Below are 21,155 nucleotides of genomic sequence, written 5' to 3' on the forward strand. Positions count from 1 at the left end.
ATGAGCCAAAAATTTTTTTGATATACTCTAAATATTCATTCCAGGGACATTCCCCCTGGATAGACCAAAACCCAAAAGAAAAACTAAGTTATTTTTGAGCGAAGAACCGACTCACAACCATCCACCATTTCGATCACGGACTTTGCCTTGGAAGGAGGAGAATCCACTTCTTCTTCTTGACCCATACGGCCAAATCGGGATACCGAGCGTCCAAAGCCATCTCATCCCGGTCCGGATTCCAGTTAGCCCGGTCGATTCTCGGATCTCTCATAGCATCAACCCGGCCTTTCCCGAAGAAGTACCGAAAAGACATCACCAACCGCGCCTCCACCAACTCCTTTTCAAGCAAGCTCCTCGTTTTTCCTTAATTGATCCTGCATTGCACGCTTCTCGCCTTCCAACTCTTGCCCGACGACCTTCTCAAAGCATTCTTTGCAGCCTACCTCACAAACTACAAGCACACGACCGCCTCCTTAGCTGTCCCCAACCGAGATTGAAGTACCACTTCATTACCCCCGGATGTGTGCAGTCACGGTTTAGCCTATCCGACTTTTCCTCCAAATTAGTAACCTTGGCCTCAAGGCGTCCCTAAGCCGACAAGCGAGTGACCCAGCATCCAACCCCTACATACATACAAAATCAATTAGCCAAATACAAGGTAAAACAAAAAGCACATAAACAATTAAAAATATCCCTTTACAACTAACCTCCCTAGCCTGGGAAGCAAGTTCGTGCACCCTTGTTACAAGAGAAGTCAAAATAGAAACCACCCCGGTAGACGACTCAAGGGTACTAGCAGACAATAGCGGTCGCTCATCTTTGCGTAAAACTCATCTATCCGAGCCGGGCATCATCCATGTCATCAATCCTAGTAGGCACTTGCCTTATACTCCTGAGTGGCTGAGCCGGGATAGGTTGTTTCTCTCCTTCCTCCTCTGCCAAGATATCATCTTCCCTCTTTCTTTTCGAGCCCGGACAATCTCCGGTGAAATTACCCGGGAGGATCTTGAAGAGGTCGAATCTCGAAACCAGGATATCAAGCGTTTTGTCGCTCCCACTAGCTTCCTGGCTCTTGGACTGTTCAGCAATCCTAGCAACCCCAGACCTTCAAATCCTTTGCAGAAAAGCTGGCCAGCCTAGCAGAAGACCTAAATACTGAATATATAAAAAATATACGTGAATATCAAGCAAAGAACGACAGGAAGATAACGGCCAACATAAAAGCATACAGAAGACGTACAGGAAAGAGCAGTAGAACTAGGCTTGCCTTTGGGTACTCTGACCCCAGTCAGCTTGGTCTTCATATACCGGGGCAACAATTCCCTGCCCAAACAAGCTGGCCAAGTCCTCTCTTCCTCAGGAATAGAGAGGAAAGCATCTATCCTTGCAATAGCCTCCTCGTCAAGAGGATCATGATTCCAATCAGGAGCTACAAACATTACAAGAACAAAATATACAGGTAAGACTTATATGCCTCACTCTCATTCAATATAACTACAAATTAAGAGTACAGGAAACCTACCACTCTCCAAAGGAGGATATCTCAGATAATCAAAGCCTGATCCCAGAGTCTCAGTCCGGATAAACAGGAAAGTCTTTGCCCAACTCTTGTCATCTCCAGAGTCCAGGTTAGTAATTAATGGAGACATCTTTGACTTAATTCTCAAATTAAAACGACCAACAACAGGATTTTTAAAATGATATACTGCCTTGATATCATTAAGAGTAATCACAAGATTGTGTTTAGCACATAAATTTTCTATGGAATGAACAAGTTTCCAAACCATCGGCATAATCTGAAAAGGTGACACCTCCATAGCACGAATGGTGTCAATCATTAAGGGAGTAAAACGTAACTTACAACCTGCTTTGAATGCCCATTCGAAAATACAGAACCAACCAGGTGACACCCAGTTAGCCCTAACTGGACAAGACTCAGGAATCCATACCTCAGTCGACTCAGGAATTATTTTCTTCTCCCTTAGTATCTTGTCATAATTTGTTTTCAATAAGTTCTCTTCAGGAAAGTAAGGATCCAAAGATTGAAGAGCAGTAAAAACAGAATCCTGATACTTGAAAGCCACAAAGACGAGCGGGGAGGGTCAATTTCCCTTACCTCCTCCTCTTGGATGTCTGTGGGTTCAGGCTCAACAGCAGCAGCAGCTCTCTGGGATGCAGGACGTTTTTTGGCTCCCATATTTCTAAGTGTTTGATTTATTATGATTGAAATTGTCGAGAAAATACAAAATAGCAGAACAGGATTACTGAGAAGAAGGGAAGAATTTCAGAAGAATTTCAGAAGAATTTCAGAAGAATTTCAGAAGAATATTCAGCAAAGAAAGTGGAGGAAATTTGGTGAAAAATAACCTTGCCCTAAATACCGTATTTATAGGAGATGAATAACGGCATGAAAAACCTAGGAATTGCAAAACTGTCAGCATGATGTCACTTAGCCGTTGCAGTGTTCAACGGTAAGTAGGAGTCTAAGAGTCACTGAATAAATATGACTCTTCTTATTGTTTAACCCGGTAAAGTTGACATCTCACCCCTGGCCGGATCCAGCACGGGTAAAATGTCAAGGGGCAATTGTTAGGCCCGGTTAGCTGTCGACCATAACCTGGCCCGACTTAACAAGGCTGATTGATTAAGACGAGGACCGGACAAATCTAACTGTTATCTAGCTGTTGAGAAATCTTATAACAAGCAGGCCACTAAATCCTGGAAGAAGAGCCTGATGATCGGTATGGAATAGCTTGGCAGAGTATTGAAGTAGGCTGGATTAAGAAGATAAAACAAGAAATATAATTGTATAAGTCAAATAACCGTGCCCTATTCTCAAGGAAGACCAAGTCCAAACTTAAAACTATATAATCTATGAATGTGAACGGAAAGAAGAGGAAAGGCTATAAATTGGTTGAGATTGGAACGGGTCAAGCGAGTAAATAGGGAGCATGCCCTATTAATCCCAGAATGACTCTATAATGGAGAAAGACGTTGAAGAAAAAGGCAACGGTAGCATTTGTAGAACTATAAATAGCAGAATCTAACAATTGTAAAGGCATTCAATCTTAGTCAATTAATTTACACTTTATCTCTTTTTATTCTTGAATATTCAGATATACATACAATATTGTACTCGGTTTATCAAGATAATAAAAACGTTATTCCTTATACTTAAATCTTCCTTTGTTATTTACTCGTATCATTCCAGTCATATAGAACTAGATACCCTGATTACTATATAATCAAGCCGGATCCTTCCAGGAAAATCCTGCTAAAACAATACTGAAAGGTGCTATCGACTGAAGCACGAAATTCAAGACATGATTGAGAATGGAACACTCCCGATCCCAACTGTTAAACCCAATAACATCACCAATCCATTTGGCGATCACACTAACTTTGTTTCTGTCGAAGACAATGTCGATTATTCCCATCTTATCCGCACATGTCACTTGAAAGGGGTGTTTATCGGGAAAATATTTGTGGATTGCTTTGAATTCTTGCCAAACCCGAAGAATGAAATTCAAGTCGGAAGTCTTGCTCCAGAATGTACTCCTCTCGTTAACGAATTTAATAAAAGACAATTCGATTCACCAACTTTCATCACTGGCGTAGATCCTAAGACGACTACCTCGGGATGAAGGCCTACCATTAAAGGGATCAAGGACAAGAGCCGAGCATCTAAGCTGACAGCTGAACAAGAGAAAGCTCAAGACCAGATTTGAAAATTATGAGTCGGGATCTGTTTTCTTATCTTAGTCGAGTCGAGTCTAGGACTTTCTTTTCTTGAAGTTGAGTCGTTTATTCCACGATGACCTAGGGTGTGTCCTAGGAATCGTTCCTTCGAGTCTGTGAAGCATGTGTCATTCCAATAAAAGTTGCAGTTCGTTTCCAAATATGTCTTGTTTCCAATCCTCAATCATTCCGAAACATGATAAAATGCACAACACACTCAAAGGCATCCCTGGGGTAGAAATATGACCCGTTTCAAAATGGAAGGTACACTAGGATCCCGTGTTTGATTTCTTTACCTATTCCATGTCTGGCGGTAGAAAACCTCCATCTGAACCAATGTTTGTGACAAGCTTTTAGATGATTCTATGACAAACCCGGACTAGCTCCTTGTTTCCCCTATCGATGATGGAAGGCAAGCCTTTTCCCCAACAAAATCATCCCATCTCGAAGAGAGAAGATATCAACCCGTTCCAACAAGGAATTGTTAGTTCTTACCCAAATTAGTTGGCGAAGCCCAGTTTTCAAGGTGTATCCATTTATGACTAAGAGAATGAATAGAAGATCATTTTCAAAAAAAAAAAGATGAAAAAGAATGAGAAAATGAGAAAAAGAGAAAAGTTGAAAAAATGAAAAAAATGAAAAAAGAAAAATGAAAAAAAATGAAAAAAAAAGAAAAAAAAGAAAAAAGAAAAAAAGACGAAAGAAAAAGAAAAAAGAAAAAAGATGTTGAAGTTATTGCAGAATGCTTTTTGGTTGAATGTCGAAGTTACGGAAGCCAGAATTTAAGTCAAGTACCCATAGTTGAGGTTCAATGGGCGAAGCCCAAAAGCGTAAGTAGTAACCTCTTTACCCTCTAAGTCCTTCCTGAGAAGGTTACAAAGGGATAGTCGGGAATTTTGAGAATTATTCCGCTTGTGTTGTTACAACCAGCCTTTATGGTCCAGACATGGAAATTTGAACCCACATCATTTTTCAACCCATTTGCACTCGTGGTTCATCAAACCCGAGACACCCATTCCAACCACATCAGCAGCCATAGCACTTGACCTTAGCACCACAAAACGAACCTTCAGAATGATGGTTTACCTTTCAAACCTATTTTTACCAAGCTCTACATCCCAAAAGATCCAAGCCTTTTTGTACCAACCCTAGACACGAGATTTAACAGTACCTTACATGCTAGAATGGGATACGACATGATACCTTAGGTGAAACCTTCGAGTGTGTAGACACAATTAAAATGCCAAGTTTATGCACCTTGATCGAACTACGTCGGATTTGATTTCGCTCCACGCGAATACGTAGGCAGTCCTTCAGAATAAGGGATTCAATCCACCCATCATCCAAGTTGTCATCTTGTCGGTTTCTTACGGGTCTTAACCAAGTCCAAATGAAGCCACCTTTGTTTGAGTCGGTCTTAGCACTCGATGTAGGCTAGGATAAGGATATAGGTTCGGATGAATAGTATCAAGTCTCAGAATGAGCTTTATCTAATGGTTTGGGCAAAGATGCTGAGTCACATAGATGTGGGTTTGTGTTGGGAACCGAAAATATAAAAAACCCGCTGAAAAGAAAGAAGGCGTGGAACAAAAAAATAGTAAAAGGCCGCTGAAAAGAAAGAAGGCGGTGGCAAGAAATGATGAAACTCGCTGAAAAGAAAGGAGGCGAGGAGGAGAGTGACAGAATGTTCCCAACAAAAGTCATGTGTGATGTCTAAGTGTTCTCATAAAATCAGTCTGTGTTTAGTGCCTGGGCGAAGCCAACGTTGTTGCTCCGTGAGTTTAATCCACCCTGTCAATGCCAAGTGATCTTGATTCCCATGTGCCCTCGGGAGCACGCCCATGCCATACGATATCTCTGTCTCAAGTCCGATGGCCTTGTGATTCCCATTTGCCATCTTTTGGCGCCAGAATGGCCAATTTACATTTCTACCCCCAACAAGTCAATAATTGAATTTAAACTCGTGCACACTTACGGTTTTATTTTCCTTTTTTGTTTTACGGTAGCGGGCTACGCCCACGTTGTTTGCAAGTCATACAGAGTGTCCGTGTCATGTTTCATGCTCACCCATCAAGGCTCGATTTCAAAAAAAAAAAAAATTTCAAAATTTCAGAATTCCAAAAACTTTTTGCGAATTGTGGATAGATGATCCAAGTAGTAGAAACTTCGGGTCGATGGCCCAATTATTCAAAATTTTCAAATTCAATTTTCGGGTCGATGACCCAATCTTTTAAATGATCCAATTTCAAGATCGATGATCCAAATGTGCTTATGTGATGATTATTGCTTGTACATTTTCTGTGTTTCAAATATAGCAGGATATGCTTCAACTGGGGGCTCTAAAGTCTTCGACTTTAGAGCCATCGCAAACTGGGGGCTCTGAAGCCGTTGGCTTCAGAGACCATTATCAAGATGTAAAGGATGACATCCACCAAGAATTCAATTCGATACAAGAGTATGAAATGGAAGAATTCCGTAGCTGAAAGCAAATGATAAAAGCGGCGGCAACCTCCTCGGAAAGTCCCGTCCCATTCGGACAAGCGCCAGCAGATGATAAATTTTGGGCAAATGTCAGCAGATGACGAATTTTGGACAAACGCCAGCAGATGATAAACTTTAGGCAAGTGTCAGCAGCTGCCGAACTACGACGCGGGTTTGATTCCGTCAGAAACGGATACGTAGGCGCCTAAGGATAAGGCTCAATCCACCATATATGCAATTTTATGGGTCGACGACCAACGACGATAATTCGACACAACAGAAGCAAGAGTCAATCCCCAACGAAGTTTCAGGTATGATCTCTTCTTATGGCTGGCGAGCTTATATACGCAAGTCTAATGGACTATAAACGACCGAAGAATCCTCGGTCGAGAGGGACTGGGGTATACTTTGACTTTCGCCTTGTCCAAGCCTCAGTCAAAGTGGGGGCTCTGTAGATACCCGTATCCGTCGATATTGGAATTTATAGAGAACCCGACAAACACCCGATGATGATAGGACACATGTATTCTTTAGTTGTCATTGTCATTATTTGGGTTCGTTTTACGATGTAGAATAAGCGTTGTCGACGGAGTATTTTATTAATTTAAATGATATTTAAATTAAAGCTTTTTTAAGGTGAATTCATTTTACTTTATTTTGAATTTATTTTCTCAAGTTTATTTTATTGAAAATAAAATAGATAATTGATTTGAAAAATCATTTTATGAGTGTATTTGATTTGAAAAATCATTTATTTTAATGTGTTAATTGTTTTGAAAAATCGATTTAAAAATCGAAGAGAACTCGTTTTAAACACGTGTTTTAGAGCTCGATTATAGCTCGGTTTTTGAGCCCGTTTTCTTTACGAATTGGCACGAATCTCGAGTACACTAACCAACCTAAGCCTCTACCCATCCAACCCCAGTTCGAACCCCTTAACCACGGCCCAAACCATGCCCCAAATCACCCCCAACCAGCCCGCAAAACACGAAACAGCCCCCCTGTTTTGCAGCTCAATCCCGAGCCCAAAACCCGCTCCAAATACCACCAAAACCCGTGCCCATTAACCCTAACCTATACCCTAATATCCTACCCATATTACCTTACCTTAATCACCAAGAAAACCCCCCATACGAACCCTAGAAAACCCCCCAAAAGCTGCTGGACAGCAGCTATGCTCAGCCGAGCCCGTCTGCCTCTCCTCCCTTTTACCCTACTTTAACTCCTTATAAATACCCACCCTTCACCATACATTCATTCCTCTAAGTTCTCCATACATCCTAACTTCACTCACAAGCTTTAAACCTCAGAAACAAACCCTAATTGCCTCTCAAAAACCCTCCACAAAACCGACATCCAAACTGAAACAGTTTGTGTGTCCTCTTCGAAAAACAATTCGTTCCTCCTTCAAACCTCCATCAAAACTCGAGTTTCTTGTTCCTAATTAACCATATAACATCCATCTACACATTAGACAAAGATTTACGAGCCAAATTGCCCTTGAGAGTACACGAATTCCCTCGAAAAACAGAGTGTTATATACTCTGTTTTCGCGGCTTTTCTTGTCTGTCCAGTTCTGTTTGTGCTCGTTTTTCGTGCCCAATAACTCAAAACTAGCAGGGGTTGCTTTAAGATCTCTGTTCTCCTCTCTTTCTAGTTTTCAAAACATCTTTTAAATCGAATTTTCATCGTGAAACGAGAGAGAAATCGCTGTTTGAAAGTTGCTGTCCAGATTCAATAAAAACGTGTTATTTGCTTTGTTTCTTCGTCGACGACGGCCTCTCGAGATAAAATCTACCATCGATTACGACCCAAGACGGTGTCAACGATACATGTAGGTTGAGGGTGCATCAAATCCTCCTCTTTCTCCCTTTTATTTCGTTTTTTTATGTTTGTTTTTTTATTGTTTCGTTTTTGTTTGTTTGTCGTTTTTGTTTATCGTTTAAATTAACTATGAAACTAGTTTAGTCCGAGTATGAGTTAAAGTACCACCATGAACACCCGCGTTGACTTGAGATGGGAAAGAAACCGCTACATCAGTCGGTCGTACACCCCCATCTCATTTACATATCCTCGTGTTCAAGGTAGGGCATTAATAAAACAATTTTTGACTTCGTTCTTCGCTTGCGACCCTTCGTTTGTTTCGACCAATTCGACACACCCTAGGACCATTTACATGTTAGTATGACCTCTGATTGTTAACATATGACTTATTTAGACGAAATTCGATCATTTAGATAACCTAATTAGACACATTAGGGTACATCGACATAGCTTTAAAAACCGATTAACAATTCTGTAACTTAATTGAATGCATCTCTCTCTCTTTCACCTAATTTCTCGCTAGTATAAGAGTGCGTGATTAGCACCTTCTTATTACCACTCGATGAGTTAAATTAATTAGCAAAGTTGACCTAATTGGACCCCTTTTAGGCCGTGTAGAATACACCTTTGCGCGACATCCTTCCAATCGATCAACGTTGTTTCTAATTCGTTTTCTAACTTGTTTCCTATCCCATTTCGCAATCATCTATCTAACCTAATGAACCTGACCTAGGACCTAAGTTTGGACGTGGCTTTAGGCCGTAAGACTTGGTCGTGGCCTTTGGCCTTTCTTGTTTCGTTTGTTTTTGCATCGTTCGTTCTTTATTTGTTTTGTCGCTTGTAATTTATCGTTTGTTATCGAGTTGTAATTTTCGAGTTAGCTTTCTTTTATCGAGTCAAAACCTCTTTCAAAACCTTAGTCTTGTTTGGTTAGATGGTTGTGCCCCAATGCATGTAAGAGCGTAGTAAATCGCATGTTGTTTAAAGCAACATGGCCCGATTTATGCTAATGCATGCTTTGGTGCGTGGCCTTATGTCTAATTCGATGAGATTAAGTGAAAGCACGCATCACGAGGAGTGACCCAAGGCCGTGAGTCATGTAAGCCGTGGGCCACCCCTTTGTGCACGTTTTTCTAGGCCGAATGGTCGTGTGATGCGTCATGTGTGGTTTTGTATATAGCAATTGTATTTAGATCGAGTTGTATCTTTAATTTATTGTTGTGTCGGCATGAAATGCCTGGTTTGTAATAGGTAGATCCCAACGGCTCCCCCATTCCCCCTAAGCCTTGTTTGCTTTCGTTTATATGTTGCTTAGATAAATCAACCCACATGCTAAATTACAACTTTGACAAAGTTAGTTTAGTTGCATCTAAATCGACATAGAAACTTCACATGTTAGGGTTTTGAAAACAATGTTTGCATTTCATATATCGTAGTAGCTATGACCTTGTTTGAACTCCGACACTTGACTTAGTAGAGGCCGTTATTGACGGGCGGGGTTGGGTGTCCTTATGGGCTTCCCAACACGTACCCTCACCCCTTACTCAAGATCTATGGTTTGTGGATCCGTCTAAATACCATTGGATTACGAGAGTCAATCAAATCGAGTAATATAGGGTACAAGTCTTTATCTTTAATCACTCGTAGTCGATTGGCTTTATGCTTTTCGATGAAAGGTGTAAAGTTGACTTGAACGGTTCCAAGTTCCCAAAAAACTTGGTGGCGACTCTAATATGTCTTAATTCGATTCGAAAGAACCTCGAGTCGATTATGCCTAGTTTGGATCCCGCGGACGCAGTTCCCGAGGGCCTTGTCCACAATTAATCCCAAAAAAGATGAATTCTTTAATCTTTTATCCAATTTTCAAGATGCAAAAATTCAAGTTCTCACCAATAATAATTGGTTGGATGTGTTAAAAGCTATCCCAAATGCAGAATTAAGATCTCAAATTATTGAAAATATACCTAGCACTTCTTATAATAATTTTGAAAATGACAAAAATAAGAATTTTACAGAAGAAAAACCTTATTCTTTAAATGAAGTTTATAAACGTCTTCAAAATAAAAATACAACTTCTAGTCCTTCTTCTTTACAAGATATTTTGAAAGAGATGGATAATTTAAAATCTGAAATTAAACATCTTAAAATTGAAGAACAAAGAAATGATATAAGAATTTCTAATCTTGAAAAACTTTTTATTTTTCAACATGATTTGATAAATAATGATCAGGAATCTAAAGGTAAAAAGGTTGATAACCATGATATTCCTATCCCTGACTTTATCCCTAATTTAGATGGTAAAGATCAAGCTATGCAACTTGTTAATACACCCCCAGAATTAGAGAGAAATAAAAAATTTCTCCAAACCATAAATATGGTTGCTGGCCAAAAATGGTATGTTAAGATCTTACTCAGGATTAATAATCAATTTTCTAAAGAATTTATTGCTTTAATTGACACTGGAGCAGACTTAAATGTTATACAAGAAGGAGAAATTGACTCTAGGTATTTTGTCAAAACTACTCATAGTTTATCTCAAGCAGGAGGAGATAAATTAGATATTGAATTTAAACTTCCAAAAGCTGATATATGTGTTAATAACACCTGCATTCCTTTAAACTTTCTTTTAGTCAAGAATAAACTCTCAGTTCCTATTATTCTTGGAACACCTTTCATAACAAAAATTTATCCTTTTACTGCAGATAATAAGAATTTAACTGCAAATTATCAAGGAAAAACTATTACTTTTAATTTTATTATGAAACTTTTTATGAAGGCGATAAATGAAATTTATAGCAAAATTTCTTTAAAAGAAAATCAATTAAGTTTTTTAAAACATGAAGTTAATATTTTGACATTAGATCAAAAGCTTAATAATCCTAAATTAAAACAAAAATTTATTGATATTGAATCAATTTTCTCTATCTATTTGCAATGATCATCCTAATGCTTTTTGGAATAGAAAAAAGCATATAGTAAATCTTCCTTATGAAGAAGATTTTAAAGAAGAAAATGTTCCTACCAAGGCTAGACCTTGTCAAATGAATTCAGAATATTTGGAATTTTGTAAAAAAGAAATAAGCTCTCTTATAGAGAAAAAACTTATTGGACCATCCAAATCACCATGGTCATGTACAGCTTTTTATGTTAACAAAAATGCTGAGAAGGAACGAGGAGTTCCTAGATTAGTTATTAATTATAAACCTTTAAATAAAGTTTTAAAATGGATTAGATATCCGATACCTAATAAAAAAGATTTATTAGATCGTTTATATAAAGCTCTCATATTTTCTAAATTTGATTTAAAATCTGGTTATTGGCAGATTCAAATTGACCCAATGACAGAGATACAAAACTCGCTTTTAATGTTCCTTTTGGACAATATGAATGGCATGTTATGCCTTTTGGTTTAAAAAATGCTCCATCGGAATTTTAAAATTATGAATGATATTTTTAACAATTATAGTCATTTTATCATAGTTTATATTGATGACATTCTCATCTTCTCTATGAATATAGAAGAACATTTTAAGCATTTAGATATTTTCAAAAAAATTGTCATATCTAATGGTTTAGTAATTTCTAAAACTAAAATGTCTTTATTTCAGACTAAAATCAGATTTTTAGGTCATAATATTGAGAAAGGCCAAATTATTCCTATTAATAGAAGTATTGAATTCGGGTCTAGATTCCCAGATGAAATTATTGACAAAACTCAACTTCAAAGATTCTTAGGAAGTTTGAATTATATTTCACCTTATTATGATGATTTGGCAAAAGATACAGCTATTTTATATGACAGGTTGAAGAAGAATCCCTGTGCTTGGTCTAATGATCACACTAAAGCTGTTAGAAAAATCAAGAGTAAAGTTATATCTTTACCATGCCTTAGTTTGGCAAATCCTCATTGGGAAAAAATAGTAGAAACAGATGCTTCAGACATTGGTTATGGAGGAATTCTTAAACAAATTGATCCTAATAATAAACAAGAATTTTTAGTCCGTTTCTATTCAGGAAAATGGAATTCTGCACAATCATTATGCAACTGTTGCTAAAGAAGTCTTAGCCATAGTCAGATGTGTTTTAAAATTTCAAAATGATTTATATAACCAAAAATTTACAATAAGAACTGATTGTAGTTCTGCGAAATTTATGTTTCAAAAAGATTTTAAACATGATGTTTCCAAACAAATGTTTGCAAGGTGGAAAGCTCATTTAGCCCCTTTTGATTTTGAAATACATTATGAAAAAGGATCTGATAATCACCTCCCTGATTTTTTAACAAGGGAGTATTTAACTCTATAAGAGTTTGTTATTTGTTTCAGGAATGGATTTTGGTCGAGGCCGTGGCCGTGACCGCTTTTCTTATCCTTCTAATAGAGGGAGAGGAAGACAATCATCCTCAATTATCAAATATGGGAATAACCCAGAACAATCATCCGAAATTATCAGATATGGGAATAACCCAGAACCAGGTTCATCATCTTGTTTTATAAGACCAAATAATATTTTTGCACAATATGGTGGAACAAGGCTAATAGCCAAGAATTTATGTGATAATATCACAAAAGAAGAATTTGAGGAATTCCAAATATGGAAACAACAAGAACTTAATATAAGTTCTCCATCTTTCAAAAAAATTATGAAAGATTCTCTTGATGAAAAAGAGAAAATGGTGAAATCACTAGAGGAAAGGGAGATAATTATACTCCAAAATTCTGACAAAAAATGGGAAGATAATCCCTGGTTATTATATAACCGTTATTTAACAAATAATCAATATCCTATGGAGACTTATAAAAGTCGAAGTTTTTATGAAGGAATCCTCGCTGAAAATGAATGCAAATTTAAGCATTTTGAGGATCCAGGAAATTTCTGGAGATTTTCAAAATTTAATATCAAAAGGATAATATCCATTGAAGAATGGGGAATAACTCCATCTACTTCTAAAACCTTGATAAACAAAAATAATATCAAAGTTGAGTACAATTACTGGGATTATATCCAGGCTTTTGACAAAGTTTTCTTATATGAAAATCCTACAAAAAGCCATACATGGCTAATAAAAATTTACCCTGAAGTTTTTGATCAAAATTTACCAAATTGGTTAATTAAATGGTGGCAATTTTATGGAACTAATGAAGATATCCTGCCACAAATGTTTAAAAATCTTTATGACGAATGGAAAGAATTACTTCCAAAAACTGACCAGGATGATATTCCTGGCATTATTCAAATGAATTTCTTTATTGAATTTTCTATTCCCTGGATTTGGAAATTTATTCCCAAAACAGGATATACTGATCTCAAATTATTTTGTTTAAAAAGAGAATCTTATTCTCGTTTTTGGGATGCAATGTTGAGACAAGATAAGGACACTCATGAGTTAAAGTGTATATACACAATCAATTTAATTCAAGACAAGATTGATAGTCTGATTATCTTTAATGCTGAAAAATTTGGAGAGTTGGAAGAACACCAACTATCTGAAGAATTATTTCAAATAAAAGATAAAACTGAAGCTGAAATTCTTAGCCATTATTCCAAATTGGCAAAAAGGGCTTTAGCTCAAAAACAAATGCAGGAGGATAATAAATCCCAGACAAGCGATATATCAATGACAATGTCTACAGCATCCAATAGCAAGAACAAATTTGAGGTTCTTCAAGATGCTCAAGAAATGGAAGCAGAGATAGAAGTCCAATTATTAATAGAAGAAGAAATAACAAATAAAAAGGCCTAAGATGCCAAATCAAAAGACAAAGGAAAAATAGTGGAATAAAGATGCCACTCAGAAGACGCATGCAAGAGAAATAGTAAAAAGATGCCACTCAGAAGATGCAAAATGGAGCATTAGCAATAGTTCTCGCACTAATAAAGTGGAATAGTTCTAAGCACTAATAAAGTATGGTTGTTTTTCAAAGCTTAGAGTATAATTATTGTTTGTGAATAATTTTCTTTTTGCCTATATAAACAGGCAGATGTTTTAGTTGAAGGTAGGCTTCTCTTACCCCTCTCTCTAGTTTTCTCTCTCTCCCCCTTGTAAATCTTCTTTCTTTAATAAAAATCTCGTCAACCGTTCGTCTTCCATTCTGAGCACAACTTAAGTTTGTAAGTTTTATTATTTTTAATTTTGTTTTTTATTTTTAGACTCTAAGGATGAGCCTAATAGGCTAAATCCTTTGTTGAATTATGACAACACTTGATTAAGTTATATATGAAACCATGGATATGTTATTATCTTAAGATGGTTTTATTACCTATCAACATAAAATAAGAAGGTTTAGTGAGGGTACGCATTTTGTTCAATCTGAATTGATAACATGGAAGGAGAGGCACCGTTTTGCCGTTATGCCGTGGATAGGCGCTTGGCGTTTTTTTTGTCATCTCCGATTTGTTACCAGTTCAGATTAAACACTTTCGTGGTAATATCCCAATCACTAGTAATGAGCACTTGGGTGTGCGACCTCGTTCTTATACTATGTTGGTACAGTAAAAAGATCCGCTTAACTTGTATATATATATATATATATATATATATATATATATATATATATATATATATATATATATATATATATATATATATATATATATATATATATAAGATAGATACAAAAATGTAAACAAGATGAATATGTCATAGTGGTAATAGCAAGGCCATCCAAACCAAAAGGTCATGAGTTCAAGTCTCACCAACATCTTTTTTTGAGGTTTGACTTACATAGTTAACTAAATGTGCTAACAAATTAACAACAAATGCTAAATTACTAATCTACCCTTAAACTAATTAATGAAAGTTAACTATAGTTTGCCACGTGTCACAATGTTATTGGGTTGTGTATGAAAATTCCATACACAATGTGTATTGTATCACCTTCCTAAATATCAACCCACCTAAAGACGACAATACTTTTGTTTTCCCCGTTGTATTCTGATTTTGTCTTATTCCTCCCATATAGGTAGACATATTTGACCCGTCTTAAGTTAAGTTGGATATACCGTCTTGAATGATAATTTGTCTTTTATTTTCGTGTATAACATTTGGTTTAGTCCGGATTTTAGGCGGTTAGGATCATAGCAGCGATAAAGTTCTCCCTCATAAGTTTTAAAATTCTCTGCACTTGTATCTTAATACTCCGTATACATTATTTTGACAGACTTGATCATTTTTTTAACAAATGCTAAATTACTAATCTACCCTTAAACTAATTAATGAAAGTTAACTATAGTTTGCCACATGTCACAATGTTATTGGGTTGTGTATGAAAATTCCATACACAATGTGTATCTGTATCATCTTCCTAAATATCAACCCACCTAAAGACGACAATACTTTTGTTTTCCCCGTTGTATTCTGATTTTGTCTTATTCCTCCCATATAGGTAGACATATTTGACCCGTCTTAAGTTAAGATGGATATACCGTCTTGAATGAGAATTTGTCTTTTATGTTCGTGTATAGCATTTGGTTTAGTCCGGACTTTAGTCGATTAGGATCATAGCAGCGATAAAGTTCTCCCTCATAAGTTTTAAAATTCTCTGCACTTGTATCTTAATACTCCGTATACATTATTTTGACATACTTGATCATTTTTGTTACGTTTTTCTTTCTCTGTGAGGCCCTAATATAATACTTGTTGAAACACATCTACTAAATACAAAAAAGGACGTATTTAAATGAAAAATTAGTCACTTAAAAGATATATTTTATGGATTTTATATGTAAAGTCGTCTTACACAAGAATTTGTATTTTTTGTCATATTGTCTTTGTGCAAAATATAAATGTATAAAAATAATCGTGATAGAAGAAGTACGATGGATTGGATTTTTCGTTAGTTGAATTTAGAATAAAGTTAGTGTAATAGTACAATTTTATAATTGATGGCTAAAGGGTGAGTGTGAGAAATCGTTAAAGGGTGGTGAATGATTTAAATCAGTCGCTAACCAAAAAATATAATGATTGTCGAAGAAATGGTTACTAACGCTAAAGTAGATACTCGGTGTTTGACCACTTTTTCACCCTACTATTCGTTACCCCAATTTCTAGTACGTTTTTTTTATACATTCTCCCTCTTGGTAACTTGTCTGTATATTGTCTATATATTAAGAAATAGTGTAAATAAGCTAGAGTCATAATGCAATGAAGTAGGTAGGTTCGTAATTAATGGTAACATTTAGTTTTAAAACTGTATTTATTGTGTTATTATGTAGGAAGCGAAATCTGAATGTGGATGTATTAGCATTGTTAGTGTTGATAATGCAATGGAGTAATTCGTATTAATATAATTTTAGAGAAATACTAGTGTCTTTTGGGAGGACGTCCTCCTTACACTTAAGACCATCCTCGTTTCCATTTTGGTCCTCCTCCTTTAAGTGTAAGGAGGGCGTCCTCCCTGAGGACACAAGCATTTTTCATAAATTTAATCATGATCACAGAATCTAACCCATGATATATAAACCAAATGCATTTAATTTCAACAAACTAATATTATTAAAATAGGGATAATTGAAAGTAAAACTTATAACAAGCAATTTTCAAATAAAGCCAATATATAAGACACTGGAAAGTAGCAACTTCCACCCTTTTCAGTTTTCACTATGATTTCCTAACTCCAAAAATGAAATACGTCATCCTCCTTCACTTTCCCATTTCTCCTCAGCGTACTCCTCTTTTTCTTCTCCTCCTTCTCCCTCCCCTCAACTTCTTCGTTTTCCTCGTTCTCCCCCCCCCCCCTCCCCTCCCTTTTCTCACTTTCCTCCTTCTCTTTCCCCTACCTCTCCGCCTCCTTGCCCTCCTTCATCATCATTATCATTCCCATGTTCGGGTAACTTTAATGCAAGACATGATTTTCACCAAAAAAAATAAATAAAGGGATATTCTATATGGTATCCTCATGCATGTTTTTGCATATTTTTATGATGTACCCCTCTTTTAGAGTTAAAATCTTTAACTGTCTATAATTCTTGGTTACGAACTCCGTAAACGGCATTTTTTTCAAAATAAAGATCCCGTAAAGATGTTCAATTTAAAAAAAAAATTGTTACTTCATGAACTTGCAAGTTGCAACCATCCCCCTCCCCTTATTTACTACAAGGAGAATAAAAATTCTCTTAGTTTTCCCTCCAAAAGGCATCTACCTAAATAAGGAAATAAGTAAAACTTTCTTCCATTAAATTATTATTTTGCAATGAATATATTATTATAATTAAACTCTAATCTTTTAATTAAATTTATAATTATGATTTTTTCATTAATATAAAATAAAATTGGTATTAAACTATAACCTATAAGTTGCTAAATTTTTAAGTAATGCAATAATTATTACGGTACAGAATAACTTGACACATACTTACTATTAGCTTCATGACAAAAAATCAAATTCATTAAAAAAATCACAACTTAATTTAATTCTCTTTGATTAGTTGTCCATTTCAATTTTTTTGTTCATATCAAAATTCGATGGAGTAAAATATTAAATATTAATAAGGTGCAAATTTAAAAAGTATAAATGATACATTAAAAAAACACTATATACCGCGCATACATTGCGCGGGATTTACACTAGTGAGATATAATCAGTTTAAGTTTATTTGGTTAAAAACGTTACCGGCACTATCTCTTGCAACAAGTTAAGAACATGGTTAAAAACGTTTCACGGTCATAACTCTTGCAACAATAACTATAGAATAATCTTATTTAATAACAGATTGTCTTAAAATATGAAAATTTGGGTTATAATTAGGATTTTTTTGTTATGGTGGTAGTGTGAATATGAATGATTATTCATACAATCTTTTTTCTTCAATAGAAGCTCTAAAATATATAAATTTTTATCGTTTACTTTTTAGTTATTATATATTTATACGTTAACCGGGTTTGAATATTCGTCAAATTAACTAAATCGGTTTAAACGTGTGTGAGTCAAAATTTCCAGTTTTTTCCGTTTTACCAATTACAAATTTGTACTAAATGGAAATGGCTTGAAGTTTTTATTTTAAATATGCGCGGGTCAAATTATCATTTTGCCCCACGCACGCATTTGACTAAATAAAAAGCGGGCTTTGTGTTAATTTTCATCCGAATAATTTTGCTTCATCTTATACAAGCCAAACTTTTTTAAAGCAACCCGATTAACTAGATAAAGTAGAAAATAAAATTTAGCGAACAATAGACCATATCGTACTAAACTACTCGGCATATAACATTTACGATAATTGCAAATGAAATTTTAACTCAAAACTAAAATTTTATATATAACGTTATAACTCAAGTATTACACGCTTGGTATTAAATTTTTCAAACAAATAGTATGGAGTTTTTATTAATTTACTTTAAAACTTTATTTCAGAATAATACAATTTCTGTTTTTTTCGGATGAATAATTACAATATATTGTTTTAGAATTTTTGTTTTATAAAAAATATTTTTTTTTTCGTAAAATGTAAATTTGTATATAAAAAAAAGAGAAATATATACAATCGGATGACTAATAAATGGGAGACTTGAATTAAAACAAGCCTCGACACATTCCAAAAAGAAAAGCCCAATTTCTATCCAACTGCTCACTCTAACACTTTAATAGACGGTCATCATTTTCAACAAAACCCGGGTACTTGTCTACCCAAATCAAAAGCTCCTTCAAATCGAGCACATCAACCTCGTCTCATCATCCTTAGTTACCATTCATTGTTCGAACCTGCTGATCAAGAATTGATTACCAATCCCCATCGGTCGATTAATTAAGGGCAAAAATCTATCTTGTACCAGTTTCTTGATACAACATGCAACCCCTTGAGGTTTGTCCGGCTTCATCTCAGTCCTGCATACATTTCTTGGGTGCCAAATATTGTACAGGTAAGCATTATCATATATCTCAGGATTCCTTTTCGTAATCTAGAGCATCTGTATGTAATAAGCTAGTTCAGTGCATTTGTCTTCCTAATTTTGATAGCCAACCAGTTCTCAAGATATTTTAGCACCCTGCAATTGTATGTGCAATCAAAAAATAGGTGTTGTGTTGTTTCATCTTCCTGTTCAAAAAGTCAACATAGAGCATTATCGCCGATACCCAGTTGTTGTAGCTTAGCCCTCGTATTGATTGCATCCTGGTAGAATAGCCATGGAATGATACAGTATTTAGGTATAGCCCAAGATGCCCATACCTGATGGTACCAGGGAACCAGAGGTTTGGTGCACCTCATGAAATTGCATCCAACTTTTATCTTGTAATTCTCATTCTAGTTCCCTTGTATAAATCCCTGATTCAACCTCTTTGTGTTAGTAATTTAGACCATATTAGACTCATCTTATGATATCAAAATTAATAACTAATTTTATGTAATGGTCTAAATCTACATGCATGCAAAGAAAAGGAAGAAATATATCCTTACATAAGAAAAAATTGGCAAAAAAGGCACTACAAAGGTCTCCTACCTTTGTAGTTCTTGAGCTATAATTTGTAGGATGATCCTCCAATACCCAAATTACCAACTTAGGTAATCTCCTTTAGTGGCACCCAAGACTAGCCCAAAGATTACTAAACCTTGAATAATACTACATAATATTACTACTATAGTAATATAAGATGTATAATATTATTTGTGAGTTTTGTATGAGTATAAGATGAAGAATTGAAGAACAAATCTCCTTTTTTTCTCCTTTCATTTTCACGGCCAAAAGGCCTTTTGATGATCAATTTGCTTCTTAAAAATTATACCATGCAAAGTGGTAGGTAGTGGGGGTATATATAGAAAACTCAAATGTAAACAATTGAGTGATTTGGACAACATATGTGCACATGGTTTTACCATCTTTTGTCCAACAAATTGACAAAACCATGGAGTGTATAACACACTACTCTACACGGCTCACATTGTCCTATTTGGGTCCATTTTGATTTTTGACATTTGTCCCACAAATTCTTATTAGTCTTATATTTAATTATTTGACATAATTAAATATTAATTTGATTATTTAATAATTAAATAATACAAATTAACAAATAATAACCACTTAACCATTAAGTAATTATTAAATCATTTTATTAATATAAAATGTATCTTATGAACCCTTATTAGCCAATTTTACAACCTCTTGTAAATTTAAATAGCTAATTACCTCCACATCAAAACATATACACATGCCGAATAAATTTAATTAATTAACTATTAATTAATAAATTCTAATAAATATTTATTAATTAATTATCACATAATTAAATAATAAATCCTCTTGGCCTGTCATCAAATAATAAACTCACACGACTTATTAAAAGTCAATAAATATAAGGATTTAATTAATTTGTATCTCATACAAATAATTAATTTTTCCATTTGGGCATCATATCATCCTATAGGTGTGACCTAAAGGGATCAGCTGATCACCGCCGTCACACGACAGTAATGTCAAACTCTAGTCAGCCAATCATTACCGATTAACGATGACCAGCTGGCAAATAAATAATATAAATCCCTCATATTCCTTTTACGAGATTTAATATGTAAACGCACTTATTGTGGAGGACACTACTCCAACAATCTCCCACTTGTCCGACACAAGTGTGCGCTACCAATTCTCTTGTCCAATAATATCTCCCACTCAATGCAAGATGTCTTTCAGGTCGTTCTTGTACGTGATCATATCATAAAGTGGTTTCCTCGATCCGGAGAATGACTGTCTGACCGGATAATCTACTATAGATCTCATCCGAGCGTGGCCACGCATTTCCAGTCACCTCTCCTCGAGTGGCCTTGAGATAAAATATGACATAAATGGACAATCCCGTTGACCTATTTTCTTCGTTCGATACAGATCACAATGACCCAGTAAATGCTCATCGGCCTCCTATTACGGCGCGACCTAGAACAAAAACCTAAGCCACCGGAAAACCGCACCAACTCAGACAAATAGTCGCCAGTCTAAAGAATTGACTCGAAGGAATAAATAAAAATCCTTGCCACGACCAGGCAACATTAAGGATTCTATGAATGGTCACTGTCCGACAAAATGTCTCTACATCATGCCTATGTAATCGACCAACCATCACTATGACCATATGACAATCGAACTCGTCATCTATCGCCTTACAATCTATTCACTCCGAGACGTC

At 35.6% G+C, this 21,155-nt stretch overlaps 1 protein-coding gene across 1 annotated transcript; it reads right to left on the reverse strand.

Annotated features, from left to right (window-relative positions):
• Positions 1-1,063: 1,063 nt before the first annotated feature.
• Positions 1,064-1,824, reverse strand: LOC141652356 (uncharacterized). Its single transcript, XM_074459837.1, has 3 exons — positions 1,523-1,824; positions 1,241-1,429; positions 1,064-1,155 (listed from the first exon to the last, which is right to left on the reverse strand). Exons 1-3 carry the CDS (start codon positions 1,815-1,817, stop codon positions 1,091-1,093), a joined length of 549 nt encoding a protein of 182 aa, XP_074315938.1. The 5' UTR covers positions 1,818-1,824; the 3' UTR covers positions 1,064-1,090.
• Positions 1,825-21,155: the final 19,331 nt, after the last annotated feature.

The sequence above is a fragment of the Silene latifolia genome, chromosome 4 (assembly GCF_048544455.1).
Source record: "Silene latifolia isolate original U9 population chromosome 4, ASM4854445v1, whole genome shotgun sequence".
Classification (NCBI taxonomy): domain Eukaryota; kingdom Viridiplantae; phylum Streptophyta; class Magnoliopsida; order Caryophyllales; family Caryophyllaceae; genus Silene; species Silene latifolia.

Bases quoted from the DNA above. Each gene is read 5' to 3' on its own strand.
- LOC141652356 (XM_074459837.1), bottom strand. From the start codon at position 1,817: ATGGAGGTGTCACCTTTTCAGATTATGCCGATGGTTTGGAAACTTGTT. The intron at 1,430-1,522 runs GTAGGTTTCCTG...TAATGTTTGTAG, and splicing joins ATATCCTCCTTTGGAGAGTG to CTCCTGATTGGAATCATGAT. The intron at 1,156-1,240 runs GTACGTCTTCTG...TTATATATTCAG, and splicing joins TAGTTCTACTGCTCTTTCCT to TATTTAGGTCTTCTGCTAGG.